A 13,588-nucleotide genomic window follows, 5' to 3' on the forward strand; every position below is an offset into this window, starting at 1 on the left:
TATAAAAGCCAATTGTATTTCTTTATACTTGCAATAAAGCTTTCTCAAATAGGATATAAAGTCACTAAGAATAAAGGCTGGGTGCGGTGGCTCACACCTGTATTCCCAGCACTTTGGGAGGTTGAGGCAGGCGGATCACTTGAGGTCAGGAGTTCCAGACCAGCCTAGCAAACATGGTGAAATCTCGTCTCTACTAAAAATACAATAATTAGCTGGGCATGGTAGCAGATGCCTGTAGTTCCAGCTACTTAGGAGGCTGAGGCAGGAGAATCACTTGAATCTGGGAGGCAGAGATTGCAGTAAACCTATATCATGCCATTGCACACCAGCCTGGGTGACACAGCAAGACTCCATCTCAAAAAAAATAAATAAATAAGAAAAGGAAGGAAGGATGAAAGAAAGAAAGAGAATAACAGAAGAGATTGACAAATTTGACTTAATACCTTCTGGACGTCAAAGGAAATCATTGAGAGAGTGAAAAGGCAACTTCCAGACCAAGAGAAGATTATTTACAGTATATATTTTACAAAAGACTGTATCCAGAGTATTTTTAAGCAAAAAACTTACAAAGCAAATAAACAATAAAAGACAAAACAAACCAAGTTTTTAAATGAGCAGAAGCCTTGAATAAGCACATCACAAAAGAGAATATCCAGATAGCCAATAAGTGTAGGAAAAGTTGCTAAGCACCATTAATATCAGGGAAATGCAAATTAAGCCACAAAGAAATACCACCACCTCCCATCAGAAAGGCTAAAATTTAAAAGTCGAACATACCAAGTGTTGACAAGGACATGGAGCAACCAGAACCCTCACGCACTGCTGGTGGGATGTGCACTGGTGCAGACACTTCAGAAAATTATTTAGCAGTTTCTACTAAAGCAAAAAAAGTATGCCAACCCTATGACATATGTTGTCCGAGTCCACTTAGCATATGCCCGAGAGAAATGAGCTCATTATCCACAAAAGATCGCAGTCATGGCAGCTTAATCATCATCTGTGAAACACGGGAGCAGCCCTAGTCCCCAGAGCAGCAGTGGATGCAGTGATCATGGTTCACAAACTCAGCTGTGAGAGACTGAACCTCATCACACTCAGCAGCACAGACAGAGACTGCATGGAAGAAGCCAGATCCAAAAGTGGCAAAGTGTCCCTATTCTATCATTCCATTTGTATCAAGTTCAAAATCGGGCAAATAATCTCTGGCCATAGAAGTCAGAGAAGTGTGGGATGGGTATACACAGAGATGGACACGGGAGAAACTTTGGGGTGCTGGAATGTCCTTTATTTACATTTTACTTTAGAGACAGGGTCTCACTCTGTTACCCAGGCTGGAGTGCAATGACACAATCACAGCTCACTGCAGACTCAACCTCCTCGGCTCGAGTGATCCTCCTGCCTAAGCCTCCCAAGGTGATGGGATTACAGGCGTGAGCCACCGCACCTGGCCTGGAACGTTCTATGTTGAGATTTGGGCAGTGGGTTTACCGGTGCATTTGTACCCATGATTGGCATACCTTACCATGTGTCACTTATACCTCAGTAAATAGTTTATCTTAAAAAGTAGGCCTTGGCCGGGCGCGGTGGCTCACGTCTGTAATCCCAGCACTTTGGGAGGCCGAGGCAGGCAGATCATGAGGTCAGGAGATCGAGACTAACCTGGCTAACACAGTGAAACCATCCTGGCTAACACAGTGAAACCCCATCTCTACTAAAAATACAAAAAATTACCCAGGCGTGGTGGCGGGCGCCTGTAGTCCCAGCCACTCTGGAGGCTGAGGCAGGAGAATGGCATGAACCCAGGAGGCGGCGCTTGCAGTGAGCCGAGATGGCACCACTGCACTCCAGCCTGGGCGACAGAGCGAGACTCCGCCTCAAAAAAAAAAAGTAGTCCTTGCCAGGTGCAGTGGGAGGATCGCTTAAGGCCAGGAGTTTGAAACCAGCCTGGGCAACATGACAAAACCCCGTCTCTACAAAAAATACAAAAATTAGCCAGCCGTGGTGGGGCATGCCTGTAGTCCTGCTACTCAGGGCTGAGGTGGGAGGGTCACTTGAGGCCAGGAGGTTGAGGCTGCAGTGAGCCTTGATCGCACCACTGCAGTCCAGCCCGGGGGACAGAGTGAGATCCTGCGTCAAATATATACATTTAATTTTAAAAAAGTTTTAAGTAGGAGTTACAGTTTAAAGTGGCAGTTAAACACAAGCATCTATTGCCTCTTTGCTTTAAAATGAAGACAAAAATTTCAAGAGAATAAGAGGGGAGACGGGAGCTGGAACCCGGAAGACAGATGTCCAGGCGGCGACTGTCCTCAGAGGCCTGAGAGTGCTGAACCTGCAAATGCAAGGAGCCAGTTGGCTTCGGAGTCCCCGGGAGGCACAGGAAGCGGAGGCCCAGATTCCTCCAAGAAGCTGGGCTGGAAACAGGGTCTCCAGGGGGTCTTTGTGAGTGGCACGGTGTTCTGGCCACAGCTGAGGACAGGGCTGGGGCTCCGTGCTGAAACCGGGAGGACACAGGTGAGACCCTTGCTGGAGGTGCACAGACACTTCTCAGCCCACAGCACCTCTGGCCTTCCAGGGCTACCAGGCCACGCCGTGCACACAGGGAGGTGGTTCCTCTGCAGGGCAGTGTTGGGCAGGAGCAGTTAGGGCTGTGGGGCCTCTCGCCAGCCACACACATGCTAACACTAACACACTGGGATGGTTAACACTGAGTGTCAACTGGATTGGATGGACGGATGCAAAGTATTGATCCTGGGTGTGTCTGTGAGGGTGTTGCCAAAGGAGATTCACCTCCGACTGAGTGGACTGGGAGAGGCAGACGCACCCTTAATCTCAGTGGGCACCGTCTCATCAGCTGCCAGCAAGGCTGGAATATAAAGCAGGCAGAAAAACATGAGAAGGCTAGATGGGCCTACCCTCCCAGCCTACATCTTTCTCCCGTGCTGGACGCCTCCTGCCCTCGAACATCAGACTCTAAGTTCTTCAGCTTTGAGACTCGGGCTGGCTCTCCGTGCTCCTCAGCTTGCACATGGCCTATTGTGGGACCCTGTGATCGTGTGAGTTAATACTTAATAAACTCACCTTTATATATATATACACATATATATATCCTGTATATAATATATATATACACATATATATATCCTGTATATAATATATATATGTATATATATCCTATGAGTTCTGTCCCTCTAGAGAACCCTAATACAGACACTAAGCTGGAGCTTGGAGGAAGCAAAAGAAACCTTAAAAGCACAAATGCTGTAACTAAGATCTTTGGAAGATACTGCATCTGTGAAGTGGAGATGGGGGCCCCACAGAAAGAGCTTTCAGACTGTAGGACAGAACTTGGTGGATGAAGGACAGGATGGGAAATGAAAGCTCAGTGGGAGGTTTGGAAATAAATTTGAAGTTGTCTTCCAAAAAGCAGTACAAAATACATAAAGAGAAGGAAAATCAAAGAGAAAAGATGTTTAAAATTGGAGATTCTGTCAAGAAGGTCCAACATACAAATAACGGGGATTCCAGGAAGAAGGGAGAGCAGGGAAGGAAACTCCTAAGTAATTCATCGCTGACAGGTTTCCAGATGTGAGGCCACGGGAGCCGGACTTAGCAGGTTTGTGGAGTGGCCGAAGGTGGGTGGAGAGAGACCCCCTGTGGGGCACGTTGTCATGAAATTTCTCAACACTAGTGAAAATGGAAGAGCCTCAAAACCTCCAGAAGAGCAGGCCACATCAGAGGGGCAGGAATAGGAATGGGTTCTGGGGTCTCAACAGCAGTTCTGGGAGCCAAGCCTGCCTGTGCTAAGGGAACGTTATCTCAACCCAGAAGTCTTGGCTCCACTGAACTCTCAAGCTGGTGTGCAGTGGGCACAGACCCTGGAGGTGCACATCTCCAAAAATACCCCGTGGACCTTATCTTGGGAAACACCCAGCGGCTGTGCTTCACCACTACCTGGAGGTTGGAGGGTGTGGACCAGGGCATGGGGGTGTCAGTCCCAGGACCTTGCAGGGCAGAAGCTAGAGAGTGGCTGGAGGGGCAGGAGGAGCCAAGTGTCAAGGGACCAGGATGGGTAACTGAGAAACAACAGAGCCAGATAAGCATTAACCCTGAAAGCAGCAGCAGAAGGCTGGGCCGTTGAGGCCGTTGCACACCCAGAATATCACCAATGAGGAAGGTGCTGATTTAGCTAAAACTCTAATACTGTTATTTCGGGAGTCCACCTTCCGTGGGGAGAAGTCAATACCAAATACCCAGAAGTCAACAATCAAGAGATCACAATCCAAGGATGTTATCTGGAAATGTGGAGGCAAATACACAACCATTTCAATGTCGACCTGCAAGTGCTAAGAATGGGGTGGGCGGGGGGCGGTGACACCTGCATTTTCTTATAAACCTCACTTGAGGTTTAAACTATGCATGCATATGACTATGATGAAAATGAAAATTTTAAAATGTATTAACTTAAAACAGCAACAGAGGCTGTGCCTCTCTCTCCCCACAGACAGTACCCTGAGGTGACCTCCTTGAGCCTGGAGAAGCTGAGTCCGAAGGTGCTGAGCAGGCAGGTCTTGCGTCTGCAGGAGCGGTACGGCGTAGCCCCAGGTGAGTCCAGCCCCCACATTCCTGCCCCACAGGCCAAGGAGAGCCGCCAAGGGTGGCCAGGGACATCCTCTGTGACTGGGGCTGCCCGTTGTTCAGGTGCCAACCAAGACCAACCTTCCCAGAGAGCCCCTCCCTGCCTCTTGCCCAGCTCGTGCCAGAGTGGCTGTGAGGTGGGCCTGGCCTGGGCCCTGCGACTGAGCAGCCGACGGGTCTATGATCTCCTCTGCCCACCTAGGCGGCTCCGGGAGGGCTTCCTGCCTCCTGCCTGGCTGCAGAGCTGAGAGTGAGTGCTGAGTCCAAGTCCGCAGGACTGCAGCCACTCCTCCCAGGCCCCTCTGGACAGGCTGATGGCCACACCTGCCTGTGTCGTTGGACACCAAGGGAAGCCAGGTCCCCTTTGCTCCCAGGACCCCCTGCAAGGGCCGGGAAGATGCACTGAGGCCCCATCCATGGGGCCCTTGAATCTCAGGAGGGTACAGGCTGGCACCTGGCCAGAAGTTTGAATTTTATCTGGATTTTGCAGTGTTTCTAGGTTCTCAGCATGGTTACAGCCCAAATCCCTTCTGTCGATGCAGTACTGTATCCAGAAGCCTTTGGACACAGTATCCCACAGGCAAAATGAAGCCTAAAAGCATGGAAATGTCAGGAAAGCTGCCCCCGTCTGTCTGGACCTGAGGGAAGGGCCTTTGCAGCAACACCTGGGCTGCCCAGCTGTGTCCCCTGAGTAACTTCTCCCTTCCTCCTTCCTCCGTCCTCCTTCCTTCTGTCTCCTTCCTCCTTTCTCCTTCCTCCTTTCTCCTTCCTCCTTCCTCCCTTCCTCCTTCCTCCCTTCCTCCTTCCTCCCTTCCTCCTTCCTCCTTCCTCCCTTCCTCCTTCCTCCCTTCCTCCTTCCTCCTTCCTCCCTTCCTCCTTCCTCCCTTTCTCCCTTTCTCCTTCCTCCTTCCTCCTTCCTCCTTCCTCCCTTTCTCCTTCCTCCTTCCTCCTTCCTCCCTTTCTTCCTTCCTCCTTCCTCCTTCCTCCTTCCTCCCTTTCTCCTTCCTCCTTCCTCCTTCCTCCTTCCTCCCTTCCTCCTTCCTCCTTCCTCCCTTTCTCCTTCCTCCTTCCTCCTTCCTCCTTCCTCCTTCCTCCCTTTCTTCCTTCCTCCTTCCTCCTTCCTCCCTTTCTCCTTCCTCCTTCCTCCTTCCTCGCTTCCTCCTTACTCCTTCCTCCTTACTCCTTTCTCCTTCCTCCCTTTCTCCTTCCTCCTTCCTCCTTTCTCCTTCCTCCTTCCTCCCTTTCTCCTTCCTCCTTCCTCCTTCCTCCTTCCTCCTTCCTCCCTTTCTCCTTCCTCCTTCCTCCTTCCTCCCTTTCTCCTTCCTCCTTCCTCCTTCCTCCTTCCTCCCTTTCTCCTTCCTCCTTCCTCCTTCCTCCTTCCTCCTTCCTCCTTCCTCCCTTCCTCCTTCCTCCTTCCTCCTTCCTCCTTCCTCCTTCCTCCTTCCTCCCTTCCTCCTTCCTCCTTCCTGCTTCCTCCTTCCTCCTTCCTCCTTCCTCCTTCCTCCTTCCTCCCTTTCTCCTTCCTCCTTCCTCCTTACTCCTTTCTCCTTCCTCCCTTTCTCCTTCCTCCTTCCTCCCTTCCTCCATCCTCCTTCCTCCCTTCCTCCTTCCTCCTTCCTCCTTCCTCCTTCCTCCTTCCTCCTTCCTCCCTTCCTCCTTCCTCCCTTTCTCCCTTCCTCCTTCCTCCTTCCTCCTTCCTCCCTTTCTCCTTCCTCCTTCCTCCTTCCTCCCTTTCTCCTTCCTCCTTCCTCCTTCCTCCTTCCTCCCTTTCTCCTTCCTCCTTCCTCCTTCCTCCCTTTCTCCCTTTCTCCTTCCTCCTTCCTCCTTCCTCCCTTTCTTCCTTCCTCCTTCCTCCTTCCTCCCTTTCTCCTTCCTCCTTCCTCCTTCCTCCTTCCTCCCTTCCTCCTTCCTCCTTCCTCCCTTTCTCCTTCCTCCTTCCTCCTTCCTCCCTTTCTTCCTTCCTCCTTCCTCCTTCCTCCTTCCTCCCTTTCTCCTTCCTCCTTCCTCCTTCCTCCTTCCTCCCTTCCTCCTTCCTCCTTCCTCCTTCCTCCTTCCTCCTTCCTCCCTTCCTCCTTCCTCCTTCCTCCTTCCTCCTTCCTCCTTCCTCCTTCCTCCTTCCTCCTTCCTCCTTCCTCCTTCCTCCTTCCTCCTTCCTCCTTCCTCCCTTCCTCCTTCCTCCTTCCTGCTTCCTCCTTCCTCCTTCCTCCTTCCTCCTTCCTCCCTTCCTCCTTCCTCCTTCCTCCTTCCTCCTTCCTCCTTCCTCCTTCCTCCCTTTCTCCTTCCTCCTTCCTCCCTTCCTCCATCCTCCTTCCTCCCTTCCTCCTTCCTCCTTCCTCCTTCCTCCTTCCTCCTTCCTCCTTCCTCCCTTCCTCCTTCCTCCCTTTCTCCCTTCCTCCTTCCTCCTTCCTCCTTCCTCCCTTTCTCCTTCCTCCTTCCTCCTTCCTCCCTTTCTCCTTCCTCCTTCCTCCTTCCTCCTTCCTCCCTTTCTCCTTCCTCCTTCCTCCTTCCTCCCTTTCTCCCTTTCTCCTTCCTCCTTCCTCCTTCCTCCCTTTCTTCCTTCCTCCTTCCTCCTTCCTCCCTTTCTCCTTCCTCCTTCCTCCTTCCTCCTTCCTCCCTTCCTCCTTCCTCCTTCCTCCCTTTCTCCTTCCTCCTTCCTCCTTCCTCCCTTTCTTCCTTCCTCCTTCCTCCTTCCTCCTTCCTCCCTTTCTCCTTCCTCCTTCCTCCTTCCTCCTTCCTCCCTTCCTCCTTCCTCCTTCCTCCCTTTCTCCTTCCTCCTTCCTCCTTCCTCCTTCCTCCTTCCTCCCTTTCTTCCTTCCTCCTTCCTCCTTCCTCCCTTCCTCCTTCCTCCTTCCTCCCTTTCTCCTTCCTCCCTTCCTCCTTCCTCCCTTTCTCCTTCCTCCTTCCTCCTTCCTCCTTCCTCCCTTCCTCCTTCCTCCTTCCTCCTTCCTCCCTTTCTCCTTCCTCCCTTCCTCCTTCCTCCCTTTCTCCTTCCTCCTTCCTCCTTCCTCCCTTTCTCCCTTTCTCCTTCCTCCCTTTCTCCTTCCTCCTTCCTCCTTCCTCCTTCCTCCCTTTCTCCTTCCTCCTTCCTCCTTCCTCCCTTTCTCCTTCCTCCTTCCTCCTTCCTCCTTCCTCCCTTTCTCCTTCCTCCTTCCTCCTTCCTCCTTCCTCCTTCCTCCCTTCCTCCTTCCTCCTTCCTCCTTCCTCCTTCCTCCTTCCTCCTTCCTCCCTTCCTCCTTCCTCCTTCCTGCTTCCTCCTTCCTCCTTCCTCCTTCCTCCTTCCTCCTTCCTCCCTTTCTCCTTCCTCCTTCCTCCTTACTCCTTTCTCCTTCCTCCCTTTCTCCTTCCTCCTTCCTCCCTTCCTCCATCCTCCTTCCTCCCTTCCTCCTTCCTCCTTCCTCCTTCCTCCTTCCTCCTTCCTCCCTTCCTCCTTCCTCCCTTTCTCCCTTCCTCCTTCCTCCTTCCTCCTTCCTCCCTTTCTCCTTCCTCCTTCCTCCTTCCTCCCTTTCTCCTTCCTCCTTCCTCCTTCCTCCTTCCTCCCTTTCTCCTTCCTCCTTCCTCCTTCCTTCCTTTCTCCCTTTCTCCTTCCTCCTTCCTCCTTCCTCCCTTTCTTCCTTCCTCCTTCCTCCTTCCTCCCTTTCTCCTTCCTCCTTCCTCCTTCCTCCTTCCTCCCTTCCTCCTTCCTCCTTCCTCCCTTTCTCCTTCCTCCTTCCTCCTTCCTCCCTTTCTTCCTTCCTCCTTCCTCCTTCCTCCTTCCTCCCTTTCTCCTTCCTCCTTCCTCCTTCCTCCTTCCTCCCTTCCTCCTTCCTCCTTCCTCCCTTTCTCCTTCCTCCTTCCTCCTTCCTCCTTCCTCCTTCCTCCCTTTCTTCCTTCCTCCTTCCTCCTTCCTCCCTTCCTCCTTCCTCCTTCCTCCCTTTCTCCTTCCTCCTTCCTCCTTCCTCCCTTTCTTCCTTCCTCCTTCCTCCTTCCTCCTTCCTCCCTTTCTCCTTCCTCCTTCCTCCTTCCTCCTTCCTCCCTTCCTCCTTCCTCCTTCCTCCCTTTCTCCTTCCTCCTTCCTCCTTCCTCCTTCCTCCTTCCTCCCTTTCTTCCTTCCTCCTTCCTCCTTCCTCCCTTCCTCCTTCCTCCTTCCTCCTTCCTCCCTTTCTCCTTCCTCCTTCCTCCTTCCTCCCTTTCTTCCTTCCTCCTTCCTCCTTCCTCCTTCCTCCCTTTCTCCTTCCTCCTTCCTCCTTCCTCCTTCCTCCCTTCCTCCTTCCTCCTTCCTCCCTTTCTCCTTCCTCCTTCCTCCTTCCTCCTTCCTCCTTCCTCCCTTTCTTCCTTCCTCCTTCCTCCTTCCTCCCTTTCTCCTTCCTCCTTCCTCCTTCCTCGCTTCCTCCTTACTCCTTCCTCCTTACTCCTTTCTCCTTCCTCCCTTTCTCCTTCCTCCTTCCTCCTTTCTCCTTCCTCCTTCCTCCCTTTCTCCTTCCTCCTTCCTCCTTCCTCCTTCCTCCTTCCTCCCTTTCTCCTTCCTCCTTCCTCCTTCCTCCTTCCTCCCTTCCTCCTTCCTCCTTCCTCCCTTCCTCCTTCCTCCTTCCTCCTTCCTCCCTTCCTCCTTCCTCCTTCCTCCTTCCTCCTTCCTCCTTCCTCCCTTCCTCCTTCCTCCTTCCTCCTTCCTCCCTTCCTCCTTCCTCCTTCCTCCTTCCTCCCTTCCTCCTTCCTCCTTCCTCCTTCCTCCTTCCTCCTTCCTCCCTTCCTCCTTCCTCCTTCCTCCTTCCTCCTTCCTCCTTCCTCCTTCCTCCTTCCTCCCTTTCTCCTTCCTCCTTCCTCCCTTCCTCCTTCCTCCTTCCTCCCTTCCTCCTTCCTCCTTCCTCCTTCCTCCTTCCTCCCTTCCTCCTTCCTCCTTCCTCCTTCCTCCTTCCTCCTTCCTCCTTCCTCCCTTTCTCCTTCCTCCTTCCTCCTTACTCCTTTCTCCTTCCTCCCTTTCTCCTTCCTCCTTCCTCCCTTCCTCCATCCTCCTTCCTCCCTTCCTCCTTCCTCCTTCCTCCTTCCTCCTTCCTCCCTTCCTCCTTCCTCCCTTTCTCCCTTCCTCCTTCCTCCTTCCTCCTTCCTCCCTTTCTCCTTCCTCCTTCCTCCTTCCTCCCTTTCTCCTTCCTCCTTCCTCCTTCCTCCTTCCTCCCTTTCTCCTTCCTCCTTCCTCCTTCCTCCCTTTCTCCCTTTCTCCTTCCTCCTTCCTCCTTCCTCCCTTTCTTCCTTCCTCCTTCCTCCTTCCTCCCTTTCTCCTTCCTCCTTCCTCCTTCCTCCTTCCTCCCTTCCTCCTTCCTCCTTCCTCCCTTTCTCCTTCCTCCTTCCTCCTTCCTCCCTTTCTTCCTTCCTCCTTCCTCCTTCCTCCTTCCTCCCTTTCTCCTTCCTCCTTCCTCCTTCCTCCTTCCTCCCTTCCTCCTTCCTCCTTCCTCCCTTTCTCCTTCCTCCTTCCTCCTTCCTCCTTCCTCCTTCCTCCCTTTCTACCTTCCTCATTCCTCCTTCCTCCCTTCCTCCTTCCTCCTTCCTCCCTTTCTCCTTCCTCCCTTCCTCCTTCCTCCCTTTCTCCTTCCTCCTTCCTCCTTCCTCCTTCCTCCCTTCCTCCTTCCTCCTTCCTCCCTTTCTCCTTCCTCCCTTCCTCCTTCCTCCCTTTCTCCTTCCTCCTTCCTCCTTCCTCCCTTTCTCCCTTTCTCCTTCCTCCCTTTCTCCTTCCTCCTTCCTCCTTCCTCCTTCCTCCCTTTCTCCTTCCTCCTTCCTCCTTCCTCCCTTTCTCCTTCCTCCTTCCTCCTTCCTCCTTCCTCCCTTTCTCCTTCCTCCTTCCTCCTTCCTCCTTCCTCCTTCCTCCTTCCTCCCTTCCTCCTTCCTCCTTCCTCCTTCCTCCTTCCTCCTTCCTCCCTTCCTCCTTCCTCCTTCCTGCTTCCTCCTTCCTCCTTCCTCCTTCCTCCTTCCTCCTTCCTCCCTTTCTCCTTCCTCCTTCCTCCTTACTCCTTTCTCCTTCCTCCCTTTCTCCTTCCTCCTTCCTCCCTTCCTCCATCCTCCTTCCTCCCTTCCTCCTTCCTCCTTCCTCCTTCCTCCTTCCTCCTTCCTCCCTTCCTCCTTCCTCCCTTTCTCCCTTCCTCCTTCCTCCTTCCTCCTTCCTCCCTTTCTCCTTCCTCCTTCCTCCTTCCTCCCTTTCTCCTTCCTCCTTCCTCCTTCCTCCTTCCTCCCTTTCTCCTTCCTCCTTCCTCCTTCCTCCCTTTCTCCCTTTCTCCTTCCTCCTTCCTCCTTCCTCCCTTTCTTCCTTCCTCCTTCCTCCTTCCTCCCTTTCTCCTTCCTCCTTCCTCCTTCCTCCTTCCTCCCTTCCTCCTTCCTCCTTCCTCCCTTTCTCCTTCCTCCTTCCTCCTTCCTCCCTTTCTTCCTTCCTCCTTCCTCCTTCCTCCTTCCTCCCTTTCTCCTTCCTCCTTCCTCCTTCCTCCTTCCTCCCTTCCTCCTTCCTCCTTCCTCCCTTCCTCCTTCCTCCTTCCTCCTTCCTCCTTCCTCCCTTTCTTCCTTCCTCCTTCCTCCTTCCTCCCTTCCTCCTTCCTCCTTCCTCCCTTTCTCCTTCCTCCTTCCTCCTTCCTCCCTTTCTTCCTTCCTCCTTCCTCCTTCCTCCTTCCTCCCTTTCTCCTTCCTCCTTCCTCCTTCCTCCTTCCTCCCTTCCTCCTTCCTCCTTCCTCCCTTTCTCCTTCCTCCTTCCTCCTTCCTCCTTCCTCCTTCCTCCCTTTCTTCCTTCCTCCTTCCTCCTTCCTCCCTTTCTCCTTCCTCCTTCCTCCTTCCTCGCTTCCTCCTTACTCCTTCCTCCTTACTCCTTTCTCCTTCCTCCCTTTCTCCTTCCTCCTTCCTCCTTTCTCCTTCCTCCTTCCTCCCTTTCTCCTTCCTCCTTCCTCCTTCCTCCTTCCTCCTTCCTCCCTTTCTCCTTCCTCCTTCCTCCTTCCTCCTTCCTCCCTTCCTCCTTCCTCCTTCCTCCCTTCCTCCTTCCTCCTTCCTCCTTCCTCCCTTCCTCCTTCCTCCTTCCTCCTTCCTCCTTCCTCCTTCCTCCCTTCCTCCTTCCTCCTTCCTCCTTCCTCCCTTCCTCCTTCCTCCTTCCTCCTTCCTCCCTTCCTCCTTCCTCCTTCCTCCTTCCTCCTTCCTCCTTCCTCCCTTCCTCCTTCCTCCTTCCTCCTTCCTCCTTCCTCCTTCCTCCTTCCTCCCTTTCTCCTTCCTCCTTCCTCCCTTCCTCCTTCCTCCTTCCTCCCTTCCTCCTTCCTCCTTCCTCCTTCCTCCTTCCTCCCTTCCTCCTTCCTCCTTCCTCCTTCCTCCTTCCTCCTTCCTCCTTCCTCCCTTTCTCCTTCCTCCTTCCTCCCTTTCTCCTTCCTCGTCACCCCTCAGACCCAGGACAGGTGACGGATTCCTGGGCGAGGCTTCTGCTGAAGTTTGTGCCCTGGTGGCTGTGTTCCAGGAAGGCTGGCCCTCCCTGGCTAGCCCTGGCCCCTGGCCTTGCTGTGAACCGCACAGACCCCCGCTGTAGGCTGCAGATGGGGTCCCCACCACAGGGTGCTCCCAGGTGTTGGAGGCAGGTGCTGGCAAGGGCACCCACATGTCTTGAGAGTGTGGGTCACAGGGACCCTCGGTGAGGTCGGGCCAGAGCCAGGCAGGGGCCTCAGGGCAGATGGTCGCCCAGCTCCCCATGGCTGCGCTCTGGGTGTGGGTGGGTGGGGCCCTGAAAGGTTGGCATCCCACTGAGGACCAGCCAGCCCGTTAGCACCACTGGTTGCCACACCCTGGGGGAAAGGGGCTCAGCCAGACTGTGGTGCCCTCCCCGGGGCCCCCTCAGGCTCTGGAGTGGAGTATGGAGGTGAGGCTGACGGAGGGTGTGGACGTGCGTGTGCCTCAGTCCCTGCCGCTCATGGGGCTTCAGTCACGGGACCCACAGTGAGCAGCCGGCCCTGTCCACGAGGGTTCCACGTGCCAGTGAGAGAAGGGCAGGGCACAAACGCAGATGCCAATGCCAGGAAGGAACCTCCCTGAGGAAAGACAGGGAGGCCCCAGAGGGAGGCCAGACGAAAGGGCCCGCCGCACAAGTGCAAGGGAGACCCCGGGTCCGGCGGGACCCCCAGGCTGAGTGGGGTGGACCCCAGCAGAGGCCCAGGTGGTGAGGAGGGGGTGGGCTCCAGGGCAGAGGTGGAGGACGGTGAAGGGGCAGGCACAGCCCCTCTGCCCGTCTCCAGCCTGCCCCAGAAGGAGGCCGTGGTGAGGCTGCCCTGAGCCCGCAGTGCTGAGCTGGCCTTTCCTTTCAGCGCTGTGTCCAAACGCGGCCATTCAGCAGCGCCTGGCGGCCTGCGGCACCTGCACCACAAGCGGTTTGTGGAGGTTCGTGAGCAGGAGGGGGTCTTGGGGGCAGCCAGCCGCGGCCTGAGCCACAGAGTTTGGCCTGGGATACTCACTGCGCACTGCAGGGTGCACAGACATCCCAAGTAGGAGCTGCTTCTTGCCCCAGAGCTGGGCTAGCTGGGCCAGGCCTGGGTGAAGGGGAGGCCATGGGGCCCTGGCTCTGGGCTGTGGCACCGGGACGGGTGAGCACCTGGTCTCTGCCAAGGATGTACCCTGCCAGGGGTCGAGGAAAACTCCCACCAGGCCCCGATACAGCCTCTGGAGCTGCCTGGCAACCGCCCCTTCCTGTTTGCTTTTGCAGAAGAGCCTGTCACAGGAGAACTGGACCGACCACGTGCAGGTGAGTTTGTGCCCTTGCCTGTAAGCCTGCAGGGCGGCCTGGGCGGCTGTCCTAGGGGCACAGGCCCGGAGCCTCCTGGTGAAAGTGCGCAGAGCTGAGGCCTTCGCTGGGGCTGTCCTGGGGGCACAGGCCTGGAGCCTCCTGGTGGAAGTGCGCAGAGCTGAGGCCTTCGCTGGGGCTGCTGAGCCCAGACCCCATGTTGGGGCGCGTGGCTGGCAGGCGGGTGCAGGG

At 54.8% G+C, this 13,588-nt stretch overlaps 1 protein-coding gene across 1 annotated transcript in view; it reads left to right on the forward strand.

Moving 5' to 3' along the window:
- Nucleotides 1–13,588, forward strand: part of EXD3 (exonuclease 3'-5' domain containing 3) — a 130,476-nt gene that overhangs the window by 62,456 nt on the left and 54,432 nt on the right. The window contains 4 exon segments of the mRNA XM_024346011.3: nucleotides 4,505–4,605; nucleotides 12,924–12,959; nucleotides 12,962–12,996; nucleotides 13,319–13,357. Of these exon segments, the coding sequence (XP_024201779.2) occupies nucleotides 4,505–4,605; nucleotides 12,924–12,959; nucleotides 12,962–12,996; nucleotides 13,319–13,357 (211 nt within the window).

Source organism: Pan troglodytes, chromosome 11, assembly GCF_028858775.2.
Source record: "Pan troglodytes isolate AG18354 chromosome 11, NHGRI_mPanTro3-v2.0_pri, whole genome shotgun sequence".
Lineage (NCBI taxonomy): Eukaryota > Metazoa > Chordata > Mammalia > Primates > Hominidae > Pan > Pan troglodytes.